This window comes from Lissotriton vulgaris, chromosome 1_1 (assembly GCF_964263255.1).
Source record: "Lissotriton vulgaris chromosome 1_1, aLisVul1.2, whole genome shotgun sequence".
Classification (NCBI taxonomy): Eukaryota; Metazoa; Chordata; class Amphibia; order Caudata; family Salamandridae; genus Lissotriton; species Lissotriton vulgaris.
Genome location: NC_141685.1, coordinates 1,014,042,907 through 1,014,062,137, shown reverse-complemented (window position 1 = coordinate 1,014,062,137; position 19,231 = coordinate 1,014,042,907). Strand labels below are relative to the sequence as shown.

The 19,231-nt window shown below is 47.5% G+C and overlaps 1 protein-coding gene across 4 annotated transcripts in view; it reads left to right on the top strand.

Annotated features, from left to right (window-relative positions):
* The window catches only part of DSN1 (DSN1 component of MIS12 kinetochore complex), a 341,302-nt gene that overhangs the window by 209,443 nt on the left and 112,628 nt on the right, over positions 1–19,231 (top strand). For all 4 annotated transcript variants that reach the window (XM_086961432.1, XM_086961414.1, XM_086961423.1 and 1 more), the window contains 2 exons: positions 894–965; positions 11,304–11,451. In XM_086961432.1, coding sequence (XP_086817558.1) covers positions 894–965; positions 11,304–11,451 — 220 coding nt within the window. The remainder of the gene's footprint in view (positions 1–893; positions 966–11,303; positions 11,452–19,231) is intronic.

Here is a 19,231-nt window from a genome sequence, read left to right as displayed (position 1 = left end):
GTCCGATAACACTAACTTTACGAAATCTAGCATCCATAGACTTTGTCCCGCATCCCGCGTGAGAGTGCACACTCTGCACCCGATCTCCCTAGGCCTCCTGCTCGTAATCTGAAGGTTCAGTAGTCCAGTCCTAGCGATCCCAAAGCCTTTGAGACTAGTTACTTACCTGCTAGTATTTCACATTCCACTTTTAGAGTATATGGTTTTTCGTGCCCCTCGGGCATTTGTGTAAATTGTGCGACTTAAAGTATTTTCATAAGAGCTTTGTATTGTGCTTAGCGCCCTGTCCTCATAGAGTCCAGGGCTGTTGTGTTCTAAATAAATATCCTTTTATTTTCATAACAACTTGTGTGGTGTCCTTTCACTTGGTGTTCAAGGGGTGTATGTGATGGTATAACAGCTGGCTTAACACGCCCTCTAGAGTCTAGCCTAAAGACTGCTCTTGTCCATGCTACTAGGATAGCTGGTCTACGGTTGACTTACAACCAATCATCAATAAGGGTCATTTGGACTGATACATAGTGATCACTAGAATAGTGAGCACTGCATATCAGGCCAATTTCTCACACACCCCCTTCCAATACAATATGGTAGATGCAGTTCAGTCAGTTAATTGTACTCCCATTTCAATTGGCTTATCAAGAATTTGCTTAACCAGTGCCAGAAATATATATATGATCTCACTTGGAAAATACCTTAAATACATGTTTTCAGTGGTAATATAGCTATGCGATGTCAAGTCTTGACAGTGATCAGTCTCTGGTGGTACATCCTGTTGCATTGGTGTGCTGTTTGCAAAGCCACAAAATAATGTTGTTATGAAGAAGGTGCTTTTTTAAATGTTTCGCTGTCTTGTCTTGAAATCTATTAATGCAGCGTGCCTACTCTTACAGATTTACCAAGGAGTGTCACTCATGGGAACAAATTTTGCTGAGTTACCAGAAAACAGCAATGGAAAGAGCCAGGTTTGACTGTTTTTTAACTGTGTTTTGATTAGTGCACAATTGAGACTCTTATAACATCTCATAAAAAAAAGAAAATAAGAACTCCCTGACAGCATAATGTTTAGTTTAGCTTCAACTTGAGAAGTTTGTTGTTTTCCCTCCTGCTCGCTTCCATGATTTGCATGCTTTAGAATTCATTAATGGAGTCGGAGAGAACCACCAATCATGCCTTCATCAACATTTTTCTTTTTTTTTGAGTGTGTGAATGCCCCCACCTATCTGCGTGTGAAAGCATAAAAAGCCAGCCTTTTCTCTTACAAGATGTAGTTTCCTTTTTCAGGCCAGGGAAATGTACAGATATAACCCCATGTAATTTCAGTGTAACATGACACAGCATCCATAAATGCACCCACTAACTGAGCTTGAGTAAAAACATGTGCCCTGCATTCATGTACTGCCTTCAGTTTGGCAGGTGTGGTTCTAAGAGCCTGTCATTCTCACCGAATCTGCTGCATTTTTCTCTATGATTGGGTTGTGCATCTGCTGGAGTCTGGAAATATTAAATTCGGAGTCAGTTAATTTTGATTCACTTTTCCCCAATACTGCCCCTAGGCGCAGCTCTATTTAAGACTCACTGCCCAGAATAGCAATCTCTGGTCCCAAACATTTCTTGCCTTTCCATAGACTCCTCTTTGGCAGACAGTAAGTATGAGTCCCGAGTGTCAGTGCTTCATGTGTCTGTCTAGGGAGGAGGTGAATGCTGTCAGAAATCAGTTTACTGGTATCATGTTCATGGCCATGATGAAGTGGATGAGACCTGCTGTGAGACACAACAGTCAAGGATGATTGTGGAATGACAACCAGGGTTTTCGGGGGGTGAGAGGATATAGGACTTTCAAGTAGAATTGCTGTCATATTTGATGCATCCGTTGGACAGAGGACCAGGATGTATGGCATCCAGCGTTTGAATTGGTAGCCATCAGCATAGGTGATTGTGGTTTTGAAATTACAGGGAGTAATTGCAGGTGGTGGACTGTTCAGTAGAATTAGTCCGTGGAAGCGGAACTAGGATTTGTGTGTAAGATTGTAGTTTACGTTGCCCAGGAAGGATGAACCACGCTTTGGCTTTGTGGACACTTTTCCATGAATGTGTGTAGTTGAAAAACCTTTGTTCTTGGAATGGTACATTATCCCCATGCTCTGGAACCCCAGTAGAAGAACATGTGCTGCCTTTACCGTGTTTTTTCATATTAAGTCTGGGATCTCAGGAGGATCATTGGTTTTACTGTGGAGTCTCTAAAGTCACTGGTGTTTGATTTCTGCTTCAAGTGACAATTTTGAGGATTCTAATTTCCCCACTGTTGCTGGCACTCACTATAGAGCACATACTCCTTTATTCCAATACTTATCCATTGCCAGCGAAGCGACATCTACCAACATGACCATTTTTCTGTGTTCCTTATAGTGCTCTTGAGCTCTCAAATAAATTGCCTCCATGATTTGGGAGGGGGCACCATCTGTTCAATCATTTGCTACTGCCCCAGGAATCGCATGGGATTTTCCTGTCCCATGTGATCAGACTTAGCCCTCTTGATTTTGCCTTTTACTACTTTTTGAGACATAGCAGCAGGACCTTCTTTATTCCACTCGAGAATCAAACTTTCAATCTGCAAAAGAGCCCACAACAGGCTGTCAACTGGGGCTCAGAGTTGCTCAGTCCCGCTGTTCATTTAATGAATAGGTCTCCGTCCTGTTGATGCGCAAACCCATTGGCATGTGGCTTTGCAGCTTTACTTCCATGCTGTGTTCTCCATAAGTACACGCGTCAAGAGAAAAATAGGGTGACTATCTCTGGTCTGCCTCCCACTTTCACTCTTTGTAGGCGCCACCTTGCCTTTTAACCTCAACTGTTTCCCTGATATTAGATCACTTCGATGCACGGAGAGCTTTCACCGCTTCTGAGTGACTGAATTTTGGGTGCCATCTTTGAACCTATAAAGACCTGGCGAAGTGGAGATCCACAGTTCGATTTCATTCTATAAGGATCATAATGTTTCTCCCTTGTCTATTTGCTGGTTCCAAGATGGGTTACTCATCCATCCGGCAACAGCACCTGCCTCCTCACACTGCCCAAAGGAACCCCAGAAAATTGAGCTGTGTTGGAGCTGTAATGGTGTACATTTCTCATGAGCCCAGGAAGCCATGAATACCTCATGTATTCAGAATTCTTGAGAATGTAAAGCATGGAAATTCAGTGACCGGTTTCGTTTGCTCTCTTGCAATAGTGTATTTTCCGAAGTTCATAGCGCATAATTCAAGATGACCGTATACTTGGTAGTTTTTTAGGTCGAAACCTAGAGCTGCGTACATGCGCAGTCTCGCTGGTGAGATCTAATGATTTTGAGGAGCTTTTAGTTACAGACTTTAAGCCCCGCCCCTCTTTCCTATTGGCTGGTGTCACCCTTTATGCTAAGCGGTGGCCAGCCATTGGGAAAGAGGTTAGTGTGACGTACACTTTTCTCTTTGTCGGACGGCCCACTTGGACGGGCTCATCCGACTTACTTCTGCTGTAAAAGGTTTCTAATCTTTATGCCTCGCCACTTTCACACATGTACAGTGGAAGACACTCGCTGTGTATCTTACAAAAAGTGAAATGTGAAGGGCGCCTTCTGTTCATACTCTGGAAGTACAGTGCCTGGAAAGCAGCGTGTGTCTAGGAATGCCTGGCTGCTGTATGGATGCAGTGACACACACTGGCTGAAGACGCGACAGACTTTCAGCACACCAGTGCGCTCTGCTCTGCCACAAACGAAGGCAATGTGCCTTAAACTCCATCTCTCCTCTTCTAGGTGCTTCCCCGGTTCTTTTTCTCGGCCCACTGATGATGCTATGTTGTTAATAGATAGACAGCGGGCCAACAGACGCTTAGGGCTAACAGAGTTCCAAAGAGTGTCAATTTACAGTTCAGGTAAACAGAAAGTCCGCTCCATGTCTTGCTAGGCATCATCAGGGCATGTATTGACGGTACCTCAAAGTCTTATTTCTGAATGCGAAGTGATCGCATTTCTTGCAGGAGGCAGTAGCGCGCAAGCAGCCTGCACCATTCTTTCCTGCACAAATCAAACACCTCACGCGAATTCAAATAGGTGATAAGTTCAAGGCTCATGAAAATAAAGTTGTGAGTGGGGCAAATCAGGAACAAGCATTAAAATGCAATAGGTATTGCCTTTAATTAAGTTAAAGCCATTTGCTTTGCTATACAAATACCATTAGCAAAGCAAATGGCTTTAACTTAATCAAAGGTGAGACCTATTGCATTTTCAATGCTTGTTATCATAATGACAGGAATTAAATATCGTTTTAAGGACACAAGGGAACCCAGTAGGGGGCCTTTGGACCGTGGGTTACTTAACTTATTTCAAAGAACAATGGTCCTAAGGGATCAAGATATAACAAAAAATGGCAATACAGACTACAATGAGTACTATATTTTTGAAACACGTCCAGCCGGACGCAAGTTTATTCAAAAGATAACATGAAGTTGTTGGCCCAAGAGGGGGCCAAAAAATATAATGGCAAGATAGGGTACAGTCCTGTACCTATCCCAAGAGGTTTAAGAGAAGATAAACCAGGAAGAGAGGGATAGAAAAAGGAAAACTTTTCAGGCAAAACAAGAAGTTTTTGAGCCAATCGGTGACTTGTAGTTAAAGTAAATACAAATACAACAAATTCACCGTGCAGTGCCAACCATTTCATATGACCATATTGAATAATATGCTACACTGCTTATTGCGTCGACGTTTCGATCCCTAGGGGCTCATAGTACAATGGGATCATCATCAGGACTATTTTTATAGTTATTGCCTGCAATACATAAAGCCTGTAGAAAGGAAGGGGGAGATAAAAGACAATTTTAAGGCCTAGGCCTACAACAACGAAAAATCAGACAATACATGACAGGGCACAATTAAAAGTTTTAAAAGCGGTCATTATTTGGGCTCGCCGGTTTTTTTGCTAGTGTATTTGTGATTTTAAGAAAAAACATTTTGTGCCGGTGAAAACGTGCGGAAAAACGGCGCAGTGACAGCGGTGTCATTCATCAAGACTTGTGCTGTATCGACGGTGACATTAGGGTCGCTTTTGATACAATGTCGTGGTTTGTGAATAGTGACATCGTGAGTGAAACAGTGCCAAACAGCATCTACCGTTTAGGATAATGCATGCTTAATCTGGGTTTTTTCCGCCCCCACGGGAATTGCTGAGCTAAAATCAACGCCTCTGTGTAAAGCTGTTGCACCGGAAAACCAAGATGTGTTACCCGGTATGCAATGTCAATTGCAAGGAATTATTAGAGTAAAGGGACCAATATACATTATGGAAGCATCGGCGGCAAGCAGGAAGCTTACCTACCAATTGGTGTTGACTAATGAGGCCTGGAGAGATAACCTGTAATTGGTTGTGGCAGCGAGGTTCCCTCTGATGGATCCTCGTGGTTGCTGGGGGTTAAAATGTAAAGGATAAGTGGCGCCGCTCCACTTTGGGAGTAATACTACTTATCGATTTGGGTTGGCTTACCTAGCTACATATGGTGTAGCAGGGCATCGGGTGGTCTCTGTATGCGGTGGGCTTGGAGTCAGACCGTTCTTTGACTGAGGATAAAAATTAGCGTAATAAGGTGTCAGGCTTCGGGAATGGCGGATTAATTGCAAACATCGGTATTTGAACCGTGGGCTTACCTTGCTTCCGGTTGAAATGCAATGGAGTGTAGGGCGAAGCTCAATCGGCTTTTGGCCCCTTCTTAGTTACAGCACGAGTCTGCTGTATGTAAACGCTCAATGCCAGGCTAGTCGGGATGGTAGAGAATTTTACCCGTTCAGTGGCTGGGGAAAATAGAATTAAGGGCTGGGTCAGGGGTCGGGCTCCGTGATTAGCGGAGTTTTACGTTTAACGGCTTTGGCAGGGGCTTACCTTGCTTTCCGATGAGAGCAGCGGCGGGTTGGGCGTAGCACGATCTGCTTCTGCCCCCTTCTCAGTTGCAGCGCGGGTCCGCTGTGTGTGGAACCCGCGTTCGACAGGCTTATGGGGTGGTTAGTGGAAACTAAGGAAGGACTTATTTCGGCAATGTGGAAATGGCAGCCATCTTAGAGTGGTGTTGAAGTCAATGTCGATTCATTAGTGTGCGGCAGACATCTTAGAATGGTTTAGGAGAAGCGCGATCCAATACTTGTGAATTACCTGCTGATTATATCAGAGTTTGGAGGAGTGATATATACTAGGTTAACACATGGAGCATTATGGCATGCAGTGCTGCTACGAAAGTGAAGTGAATTATATTAATGAAACAGGCGAGTAGTGCTGACCGACCATGCTTTGCATATATACACATCTGGGTTAATATAGTGACAACCACAAAATTCAGGTATTCAATTCAAAAACATTATCTGCAATGTAGGGCTGTATACAATTACTTAGAGAAGTGATGTCCAATCCTCTGTTCGATTAAGTCCCTTGTGAATAGAGTCCAGTAGGATTATACATTTGAGCTCTTCTTTGTTCAGTAGGTGGGGCATGCTGCCCCCTCTGGGTGGGAGCTTTAGTGATTTCAGGATAGTCCAGCGAATGTCATCTTCATTATGGTTGAATTCCTCGAAGTGTTCCACCAGTGGGGCGTTAGGTGTGCGGCATCTGATGCGGCTCCTATGTTGGCATATCCTGGTTTTAATTTTCTGAGCAGTCTGTCCTACATAGTTTTTCTTACACGGGCATTGGATCAGATAAATCACATTGGTGGTGTTACAGTTTGTTAGTGTAGTGCATGTGAAAGTGACTTTGTCAAATACAAAACTTTTCCCTTCAATTGTGAAATTGCAAACTACACAGCCACCGCATTTAACATGTCCGACTGTGGGGGACAGACCCCAAGCGGATTCCAGAGTGGAGGAGTTGCTAGGGCTAGGAAGGGCAGCGCGGACCAAATGGTCCTTAAGGTTCCTACTCTTTTTGAATGCAAAAAGTGGGCGTTCCAAGTCTAGGATGCCTGCATTTATTACAGGCCAATGTTTCAAAATCATTTTCCTTATATTATTGGAAATGGGAGAGAATGTTGTGACACAAGCTATTCTGTCCTGTTTAGGTTTCTGGTTAGGGACAAGAAGTGTCTCTCGTGGGCGATACCACGCTCTTTTGAGTGCATTTTTAACAATCTTTCCTGGATATCCCCTATTTTTCAGTTTGTTCGATAAGATGGTACTTTCAAGGAAGTAGTCTTCCTTGCGGGAACAATTGCGCCTGATGCGTAAAAATTGGGAAAAAGGTAGGGAATCCCTCAATGCCCTAGGGTGGTTACTTGAGTATTCCAACAAGGTATTTCTCTCTGTGGGCTTCCTGTAGAGTTTTGTGAACAGCTCACCATCCTGATGTAATATTGTCAGGTCAAGGAAGTTAATGGACTCTTTGTCAGAGGTAAGGGTGAATTGAAGACCCATACAATTGTTATTCATCCAGTGTAAGAATTGGGAAAGCCCATCGATGTCTAATCTCCATAACATGAAGATGTCATCGATGTACCTCCTCCACATAATGACACCGGAGAAAAAGGGGTTGGAAGGTACAAGGATGGTTAATCTCTCCAACTCGTCCATGAACAACACGGCTAGGTTTGGAGCAAAAATAGCTCCCATGGAGGTCCCCTTGACTTGTTGGTAAAATAGACCTTGGAAGGTGAAGAAAAATTTCTTTACATCGATGACATCTTCATGTTATGGAGATTAGACATCGATGGGCTTTCCCAATTCTTACACTGGATGAATAACAATTGTATGGGTCTTCAATTCACCCTTACCTCTGACAAAGAGTCCATTAACTTCCTTGACCTGACAATATTACATCAGGATGGTGAGCTGTTCACAAAACTCTACAGGAAGCCCACAGAGAGAAATACCTTGTTGGAATACTCAAGTAACCACCCTAGGGCATTGAGGGATTCCCTACCTTTTTCCCAATTTTTACGCATCAGGCGCAATTGTTCCCGCAAGGAAGACTACTTCCTTGAAAGTACCATCTTATCGAACAAACTGAAAAATAGGGGATATCCAGGAAAGATTGTTAAAAATGCACTCAAAAGAGCGTGGTATCGCCCACGAGAGACACTTCTTGTCCCTAACCAGAAACCTAAACAGGACAGAATAGCTTGTGTCACAACATTCTCTCCCATTTCCAATAATATAAGGAAAATGATTTTGAAACATTGGCCTGTAATAAATGCAGGCATCCTAGACTTGGAACGCCCACTTTTTGCATTCAAAAAGAGTAGGAACCTTAAGGACCATTTGGTCCGCGCTGCCCTTCCTAGCCCTAGCAACTCCTCCACTCTGGAATCCGCTTGGGGTCTGTCCCCCACAGTCGGACATGTTAAATGCGGTGGCTGTGTAGTTTGCAATTTCACAATTGAAGGGAAAAGTTTTGTATTTGACAAAGTCACTTTCACATGCACTACACTAACAAACTGTAACACCACCAATGTGATTTATCTGATCCAATGCCCGTGTAAGAAAAACTATGTAGGACAGACTGCTCAGAAAATTAAAACCAGGATATGCCAACATAGGAGCCGCATCAGATGCCGCACACCTAACGCCCCACTGGTGGAACACTTCGAGGAATTCAACCATAATGAAGATGACATTCGCTGGACTATCCTGAAATCACTAAAGCTCCCACCCAGAGGGGGCAGCATGCCCCACCTACTGAACAAAGAAGAGCTCAAATGTATAATCCTACTGGACTCTATTCACAAGGGACTTAATCGAACAGAGGATTGGACATCACTTCTCTAAGTAATTGTATACAGCCCTACATTGCAGATAATGTTTTTGAATTGAATACCTGAATTTTGTGGTTGTCACTATATTAACCCAGATGTGTATATATGCAAAGCATGGTCGGTCAGCACTACTCGCCTGTTTCATTAATATAATTCACTTCACTTTCGTAGCAGCACTGCATGCCATAATGCTCCATGTGTTAACCTAGTATATATCACTCCTCCAAACTCTGATATAATCAGCAGGTAATTCACAAGTATTGGATCGCGCTTCTCCTAAACCATTCTAAGATGTCTGCCGCACACTAATGAATCGACATTGACTTCAACACCACTCTAAGATGGCTGCCATTTCCACATTGCCGAAATAAGTCCTTCCTTAGTTTCCACTAACCACCCCATAAGCCTGTCGAACGCGGGTTCCACACACAGCGGACCCGCGCTGCAACTGAGAAGGGGGCAGAAGCAGATCGTGCTACGCCCAACCCGCCGCTGCTCTCATCGGAAAGCAAGGTAAGCCCCTGCCAAAGCCGTTAAACGTAAAACTCCGCTAATCACGGAGCCCGACCCCTGATCCAGCCCTTAATTCTATTTTCCCCAGCCACTGAACGGGTAAAATTCTCTACCATCCCGACTAGCCTGGCATTGAGCGTTTACATACAGCAGACTCGTGCTGTAACTAAGAAGGGGCCAAAAGCCGATTGAGCTTCGCCCTACACTCCATTGCATTTCAACCGGAAGCAAGGTAAGCCCACGGTTCAAATACCGATGTTTGCAATTAATCCGCCATTCCCGAAGCCTGACACCTTATTACGCTAATTTTTATCCTCAGTCAAAGAACGGTCTGACTCCAAGCCCACCGCATACAGAGACCACCCGATGCCCTGCTACACCATATGTAGCTAGGTAAGCCAACCCAAATCGATAAGTAGTATTACTCCCAAAGTGGAGCGGCGCCACTTATCCTTTACATTTTAACCCCCAGCAACCACGAGGATCCATCAGAGGGAACCTCGCTGCCACAACCAATTACAGGTTATCTCTCCAGGCCTCATTAGTCAACACCAATTGGTAGGTAAGCTTCCTGCTTGCCGCCGATGCTTCCATAATGTATATTGGTCCCTTTACTCTAATAATTCCTTGCAATTGACATTGCATACCGGGTAACACATCTTGGTTTTCCGGTGCAACAGCTTTACACAGAGGCGTTGATTTTAGCTCAGCAATTCCCGTGGGGGCGGAAAAAACCCAGATTAAGCATGCATTATCCTAAACGGTAGATGCTGTTTGGCACTGTTTCACTCACGATGTCACTATTCACAAACCACGACATTGTATCAAAAGCGACCCTAATGTCACCGTCGATACAGCACAAGTCTTGATGAATGACACCGCTGTCACTGCGCCGTTTTTCCGCACGTTTTCACCGGCACAAAATGTTTTTTCTTAAAATCACAAATACACTAGCAAAAAAACCGGCGAGCCCAAATAATGACCGCTTTTAAAACTTTTAATTGTGCCCTGTCATGTATTGTCTGATTTTTCGTTGTTGTAGGCCTAGGCCTTAAAATTGTCTTTTATCTCCCCCTTCCTTTCTACAGGCTTTATGTATTGCAGGCAATAACTATAAAAATAGTCCTGATGATGATCCCATTGTACTATGAGCCCCTAGGGATCGAAACGTCGACGCAATAAGCAGTGTAGCATATTATTCAATATGGTCATATGAAATGGTTGGCACTGCACGGTGAATTTGTTGTATTTGTATTTACTTTAACTACAAGTCACCGATTGGCTCAAAAACTTCTTGTTTTGCCTGAAAAGTTTTCCTTTTTCTATCCCTCTCTTCCTGGTTTATCTTCTCTTAAACCTCTTGGGATAGGTACAGGACTGTACCCTATCTTGCCATTATATTTTTTGGCCCCCTCTTGGGCCAACAACTTCATGTTATCTTTTGAATAAACTTGCGTCCGGCTGGACGTGTTTCAAAAATATAGTACTCATTGTAGTCTGTATTGCCATTTTTTGTTATATCTTGATCCCTTAGGACCATTGTTCTTTGAAATAAGGAATTAAATATCAACATTATAGGTATGACCTTTCAATATAACCAATACCAGTTCCAATGGATATTAACATTGAGTAAAAATGTAGATAGTTGAGACTCTTCTGACTGCTGCAGTGAATTACGGGCAGCTTTGCAATGATTCTGAAGACTGTCATTAATTTAACACCCACCTACATTGCGGTGACCATGTCCTCTCAATTTCACATTTTTATTTGTGATTGATAATTTTTCTTTAAATCTGAAATATTGTAAATAATCATGACTAAATTAGTATTAAATATCTCTGCGCAATTTTTAATGCCAATTTTGAAGCAAAATATCAATTGTTGAAAAAAATGGCTTGACCATTTCACAAAAGTCAACTTGTGTTCTGCCTCTTGATTTCACTTACTAGGGGCAAACTGATTCTAGGTGCTCAGTAAGAAATGTTGGTGCTTCCTACGTAACAAATATGCTTTCTGTTTTCCAGGCAGTTAGAAGAAATGAAGTGTAAAAAGGTGTGTGACATGCATGCCACAGTACAAGGAACATCTCAAGATAAAGTCCTGAAAAGCAAGCCCAATTATCAGAAAATACTGAGTGATCAGTGCCCTGTGATTGACTACATGGAGCTTGTGGTGAGTCACTGTATGTAAAAAGCCCTCTTCCCGTCCACAAAATACATACTATTCTGGCGAGAGCCTTTGTAAAGAATGAATTTTCTTGAGGATGTCCTTGGAGTTGATTGTACTGGTGAAAAGGTGTCAAAGAATGGTTTTTAAAAAAGACCATCTGTGGTGAGTGAGTTTGGAGTAACAGCAGATCAGATATAAGCTCAAAAGTAATAGCAACCCAATAACCTTCCCAATTTTGAATTAGGAAGTCAAATAAACAGAGACACAGTACACACTCCTGCTCTCATCTCCTGCTGCTCCAAAACTACTTTTGATTTCCATAGTGCAGGAACGTGGATTATTATTTGGGATGGATAAGAGTCCAACTCCATGGATAAGGCCACCACCTGCTAGATTTCACACAAAGTAAATAAAATAAACCTGGGTGTCAGTCTCATGTAATGTTACAAAGCCTTCCTGCTTAAGTCAAAGGCAATGTGTAAAGTATGTAAGCAGTGAAAACGTCATGCAAAACACAATAAAATTCCATAACCAATTTTTAAATAAAGAGTAACATTTTATATGTAAAATAAGACCAAAGTGACAAAAATCCAATTAAAGGAAACAGAGATATGATTATTTAAAGATTTAAGTGAAAATGTTGTGCAAAGCACCAAGGCTAGTCTATGACAGCCGTAGACTGAGACCTAGGTTCAATTTGAGACATACCACAACAGAGCCCTTGTCAGATACAAGTGGATTGGTCCCAGAGAAAATCTGGAAATCAGAAAGTTTGAAAACGTGTTTAAGTCCTTACACAGTGTCACCTACTTTGTTACTTTTTGAGCAGCAAAATTCTATTTGAGCAGGGTGCCACTGAAATTGTATTCTCCACGCTGGAACCGAAGGCAGGATATTTGAAGCCATTTGGTTCTTCTGGAATTTGCTGCTGTAAATTGGCTAAGTCCTTGAAACGTTTCCAAGTCCCACTGCATAATGAAACGCAGTTGTTTTTCCTGAGGTGCTGTGAGGCTTAACCGGAATAAAGCCATAGAACTGCCAGATTGATACTTTTTTGCGCAGGTCTACCTGAAGCTCTGGAGGAAAGGTGTTCAAACTATCATCGGATGCGCAAACAACCACAGGAGTACACTTCTAAGCTCCCCAGGACCTCAAGGGAGGGGACTTAGAGACTCTAAGGGGGTCAGGCAGGGGCCAACAGCAAAGTCCATCTCAGGTCATATTGCCACTGGCCAGCTGGGTACTTCCAGGTAAAAGGCTCTTGCAGTGTCTTGTGTTGCCGCAGCCACACAGGTGGTCAGCAAATTGACCCTTGGAGTCCACTTCTTTGTCCTGGGTACAAGAGGGAGCAGGTTCAGCCCTTCAGAGCTACCCTCAGGTCACAAACACCAAGTCCAGTACTCTTCTGATATTCGGCAGGTCCAGAACGTTATTCCTGGCACCAGTTAGTGGTTAGGGGTAACTCCTGGGAATTTCTTAACCATTGAGGTAAACGTTACTGGGGCCAACCCTACCCAGTTCAACAGCTCTTGTTTTCCCTACTGAAAACCATCCCCCAGTGCACCTCACTCTTAAAATACAAGATGGGGAAATACTTCTCCCCTTAGACAGAGCCTGCCTGCACACACACAGGTATGTCCACGGTAATGAGCAGTCTCCTCCTTTATGATAACTTATAAACAGTTCTGGGGGTAGATTTCCTCCCACAGGGTTTGGTGCCAGCCTGACTAAACCAGACAAAATCTGTAGCCCTTCTAGGTGTCACCCAACATTTACCTGTGACACAGAAGGCCCCTTTATTTTAAATTACATTACTCCAGTATTGGAACTATCATAGATTTACATGCTTGAATCATTACCCATCGTCGAGAAGAATAGTCTTTTTAGAGCCTGTGCCACCTTCTCTAATAAACGACATCTGAAAGAGACACGTTAGTGATGGATTCCTTACCTTAGAATATCCCCAGGCGTCAGACTGGATCCGGAAATTTTTGCGTAGCAATACCCCTGCGCGTTGGTAGGCTTCGTCCGCGGCTCCGCGGCCGTCGTCTGCGTCGTTAGCGCCGGAATGACGTCGTGGGAGTACTTAGACGACGCCCATGCGCGCTGACGTCAGTTCTTCTTTTTTCCGCGCCAGCTAGCGCAGATCCGGAGAAGCTCTACCCCTAGTCATTTTTTTACTAAACTTTTTGATCTTTTTGATCATTTCTTTGCTCGAGTCTTCGACTCTATCGGTGCCGGTAGTGATGCCCGGGTTCAAACAATGCTCGAAGTGCGACCGACTGATGTCGGTTACCGACCCCCATCGCCGGTGCCTGAAGTGTTTAGGCCTCGACCACGACGACCGCACCTGCTCCGACTGCCGGGCCCTGACGTCTAAAGCTAGGCGGGAGCTGTCCCGCAAGCGACTCGAGCTCCGGCAGTCGACCCCGCGCCGTTCCAGGTCCCGGTCCCACGGAAGGTCGAGGGACCGGTCGCGGGGTCAGAGTCATCGCAGCTCCAGGAGTGGACATCGGTCGTCAGGATCCAAGTCCTCAGGTAAGAGGCATGAGAGGTCGGAGAGACGTCATCGTTCCTCCCACCCACCCCAACGCTCACACGATGCGACCGGGGGTTCGGGTGACACCACCCGCACGGCTCCGACAAAGTCGCAAGCGTCGCCGCCTGCCCCACACCTTTGGGTCCCTGGGCACGGCGCGTCGCCGGAGGAGATCGAGCGGTAGCTCATGGCCATGAGGTCCCTCCCTCCTCAGCCGGGTTCCGTGGCGCCTACGGGCCCAACGGTCCCGGCTGGAGGCCATAGCGGGTCGCCCCCGGCGCCCGCTGTGGACGCCGTCCCCAATCTTCCCTTCGGTCCGACTCTGGCGCCGGTACGGCGCCGCTGGGCGCCGCTTCCGAAGGCCTTTGGAGATTTTTATTTCCATGAGGAGGCCCCGTCTGTTGCCCCTGTTTTACAGGAGACGGTTGACGAGGGTGACTGGGAGGGGTCTGAAGACCCTCTGGCATTGGAGTGCCAGTCTCAAGAGGACTGGACATATGAGCTTGGGGAGGCCAGTGGTATTGACACTTCACCAGACACTGGATTTGTCTCCCCTCCCACCGTGGCTACGGAGGAGGGGTCTACTTACAGTGTAGTGTTGGCTAGGGCGGCCAAGGCCTTAAACCTTGAGCTCCCCGTCGCGGCCGTGAGGACTAACCTCCTCACTAAGGTCCTCAAACCGCAGACAAGCTCCACTGAGCCCCTGCTGCCGTTCAATGAGGCCTTGTGTGACGTTCTTGTGGGCACTTGGTCCAAGCCCGCCACAGGTCCGCCTGTGGATAGGAACGTGGCCAGACGCTACCGTCCGGCCCCGGGCAACCCTTGCTTTTTGTCAACCCATCCCACCCCGAGAGCCTGGTTATCCAGGCCTCCACTTCCCAGACCGCATTCCAGACGGCTTCGCCCGATCGAGAATCCAAGAGATATGAACAATTCGGGAAGAAAGTGTTCTCGTCCCTGAGTTTGGGGCTGCGGTCTGTCAATACCGCCTGTCTCTTGGGCCGCTACACCCACACCCTGTGGGACGCGGTCGCGGACGTGCTGCCACAATGTCTGGAGGAGGTCTGGGCTAAACTCACCCAAACCCTTGTGGAGGGCCGAGATGCAGTGCGATATTCCATCCGGTGTGGGCTGGATAACACGGACTCAATGGGCAGGGCGATGGCAACGACCGTGGCGGTTCGACGCCACGCCTGGTTGAGGTCCGCCAACTTTTCGGCCGATGTCCAGGCCACACTTCTGGACATGTCGTTCGATGGCTGTCGGCCAAGTCGTTGGGCCTCTCGGCCACACACCAGCAATCGGGTGCCTTTCGCTCCTTTCGTGGCCACGGAAGGGGCGCCCCCACACGTGCTGCCAGCCACGCACCGCAGAACGTTCAACGGCGCTGTGGCGGCCGTGGAAACCACTGTGGCGGTGGTCGGGGACAACGGCGAGGCCAGTCCACACCTCCCTCCGCAGCACCTGCCTCAAAACCTTCCTAGTCCGAGTTTTCAGGCCCATGTGACGCCAGTGGGAGGCAGGGTTCGCCATCACCTCTCCCACTGGTGCACTGTCACGTCAGACAGGTGGGTGCTGCAGATCGTCCGAAGGGGCTACTCCCTCCCCTTGAGGCGACCCCTCCAGCCATGCCACCGCAATTCCACTGTGTGTCGGGGGATCACTTGCAACTTCTGCAAGAGGAAGTCACGGCCCTCTTGGCCAAGGGGGCCATCGAGCGCGTTCCTGGGCCAGAAGTAGGGTGTGGTTGTTACTCCCACTACTTTCTGGTACCCAAGAAGGGCAAAGGGGGCCTACGCCCTATCTTGGACCTACGGAACGTCAACGGCTTCCTCCGGAAGGAGAAGTTCAAGATGCTGACTTTGGCTCAGGTCTTAGCTACCCTGGAGACTGACTGGTAGCGTTGGACTTGCAGGACGCTTATTTTCACATCCCCGTCCTGCCGGCCCACCGGCGTTACCTGCGGTTCACGGTAGGCCACGAGCACTTTCAGTTTACCGTGCTCCCCTTCGGCCTTTCCAGCGCCCCACAGGTGTTCACGAAGGTGATGGCGGTGGTCGCAGCTCATCTGCGCAGGTTAGGGGTGTCAGTCTTCCCCTACCTCGACGACTGGTTGTTGAAGGCGGGCTCGCCCCAGACAGTCGTCGGCCACCTCCAGACTACGGCCGACCTCCTGCACTTGCTGGGTTTCTCCATCAATGTGCGGAAGTCGCACCTGTGTCCCTCTCAGAAGCTCCTCTTCATCGGAGCGGTTCTAGACTCGGCGCAGTTTTGGGTTTATCCTCCCGAACAGCGGGTTCGGGATATTCAGGCTCTGATTCCGATCTTTAAGCCTTTATCCCGAGTCTTGGTCAGGTTGACGCTGCGGCTTCTGGGGCTGATGGCCTCCTGCATCCTTCTGGTGCATCACGCCCGGTGGCGGATGCGGGCTCTGCAGGGGGACCTGAAGTTTCAGTGGGCCCAGCATCAGGGCAACTTGTCCGATCATGTCTTGATCTCGGAGGGCACTGCAAGACAGTTGCAGTGGTGGCTCACGGACCGTGATTGGGCCAGTGGCAGATCCCTCTCCCTACCCCACCCGGAGCACGTGGTTGTGACGGACACGTCCCTCCAGGGCTGGGGAGGCCACATGGGAGAGGCGGAGATCAGAGGCCTCTGGTCTCCGGCGGAGTCCTGGCTCCATAGCAACCTTGGAGCTGCGGACGATTCGTCTAGCACTGAAGGCATTCCTCCCCTCTGTCCGGGGGAATGTAGTGCAGGTGTTCACGGACAACGCCACCGCCATGTGGTACTGCAACAAACAGGGCGGGTGGGGTCATGGACCCTATGCCAGGAGGCTCTCCGCCTCTGGCAGTGTCTGGAACGTCAGGGCGTGACCTTGGTGGTTCAACACCTGGCAGGTTCTCTGAACGCCAGGGCGGACAAACTCAGCCGTCGGTGCATGATGGATCACGAATGGCGTCTGAACTCGGATGTGGCGCAAGGCCTCTTTCAGCAGTGGGGAGAGCCTTGGTTAGATCTATTCGCCACAGAAGAGAACGCGCAATGTCATCAGTTCTGCGCGCTGGAATTTCCAAGGCGGCACTCGCTCGGAGATTCTTTTCGTCGCGAGTGGAGCTGCTGTCTATTGTACGTCTTTCCGCCTATACCACTTCTGCCCAGAGTGAAGAAGATCAGGCGTGACCGGGCCCAGGTTATTCTTGTGGCTCCGTACTGGGCACGAAGATACTGGTATCCCGAGCTACTCAGCATGTCAGTCGATCCCCCGATTCGTCTGCCTCTTCGGGAGGACCTTCTGTCGCAGCAGCAGGGGACGGTTCTGCACCAGAACCTGTCCCGTCTCCACCTACAAGCTTGGAGATTGAGCGTCGGCAGTTGAGGCCATTTGACTTGCCTCCCGAAGTCTGTGATGTCATTCTGGCAGCCAGACGTCCCTCCACAAAGTCGGTATACGACTGCAGGTGGAACAGATTTGTGGCATGGTGCACAGCAAAGGCTGTGGACCCTCTCTCTGCACCCCTTTCTGAGGTTCTCCTCTTTCTTCTTTCTCTTGCCCAGCAGGGCTCTGCTCTGGGCACTATCAAGGGGTACCTTTCTGCCCTTTCCGCCTTCTTACGACTACCTGATCAGCCTTCCTTGTTCAAGTCCCCCATTGTAAATAGGTTTTTGAAGGGCATCACACACATGTTCCCTCCTGTTCCCTTCGTGGTGCCCCAGTGGGTCTTGAATCTTGTACTTACTTATCTTATGTGTGCTCCCTTTGAGCCGCTCCATAACTGTCCTCTCCGTCTTGTTACTTTGAAGACTGCTTTCCTGGTGGCCATCACCTCTGCCAGGAGAGTGAGTGAGCTCCAGGCTCTTTCTTCTACACCTCCTTTCCTCTCTGTCCATCCGGACAAGGTTGTGTTGTGGACGAGACCCTCTTTCCTGCCCAAGGTTGTCACGGCCTTCCACATCGGGCAGTCCATTACCTTGCCCACCTTCTTTCCGCCTCCGCATCCCTCGAAAGAGGAAGAGAGGCTCCACCGTCTGGACCCAAAACGTGCGCTCTCTTTTTATCTGGATCGCACACGCCAGTTCCGGGTGGATGACCAACTCTTTCTTGCTTACATGGGCGCTAAGCAGGGAAAGGCGGTGCACAAGCGGACCATCTCGCGGTGGATCATCTTGTGTATCCAAGCATGTTACTCCTTGGCCAAAAAGAAGCCCCCTGTTGGATTGCTGGCTCATTCTACTCTGGCCACCGCAACTACAACTGCCCTGGGCCGAGGAGTGCCCTTGCTGGACATTTGCCAGGAAGCTACGTGGACCTCACTGCACACGTTTGCACGACACTACTGCCTGGACAGCCAAGTCCGGAGGGATGGCTTCTTTGGTGTTCCGTCCTCCAGGACTTTCTGGTGTGATTATTGGTTCGCAGACCCACCACCGGTGTTGGTATTGCTGGGGTATCTATTCCAAGGTAAGGAATCTATCACTAACGTGTCTCTTTCAGATGCACAAGTTACTACTTGTGTAACGATATATCTGTAAGAGACATTAGTTAGTGATAGATTCCTTACCGACCCACCCATCCTCCCCGTTCTGCGAACTGATATCTAGGGTTAAGGTCATCCCCTTTCACGGCCCTAGTTTCATGGCACCAGTGTTGGTTCTATCATGGCTCTGCGTATCTGGCGCGGAAAAGCTGAGTATCAGAACTGACGTCAGCGCGCATGGGCGGCGTCTAAGTACTCCGACGACATCATTCCGGCGCTAACGACGCCGACGACGGACACGGACCCGCGGACGACGCCTACCGACGTGCAGGGGTATTGCTGCGCAAAAATTTCCAGATCCAGTCTGACGCCTGGGGATATTCTAAGGTAAGGAATCCATCACTAACTAATGTCTTTTACAGATATATCGTTACACAAGTAGTAACTTGTGCTTCAGATCGATGAGCCTCAAAGGACCCGTGTCTACTGCCTGTACCCTGACCACAAGGATTGTAAGGTGTGTCTCACTTTCTCCACCTAAACGATGAGTGATCATGAGGGGCACCTTCTCATTTGGCTCCAAAAGCTGAAGACCAGAAAAGAGCCTCTATCTATTGATGATGGTGATGTGGCTTCTTCTTACTCATCTTCCAGAATGTCTCACAAGAGGGAAAGATCTCAACCTCATTGATCAGGTGAGCGCCCTCATAAAGCCTAAAAAAAAGACCACCCATGGGTCTTACAGGCATAGTCTGACAAAATCTCC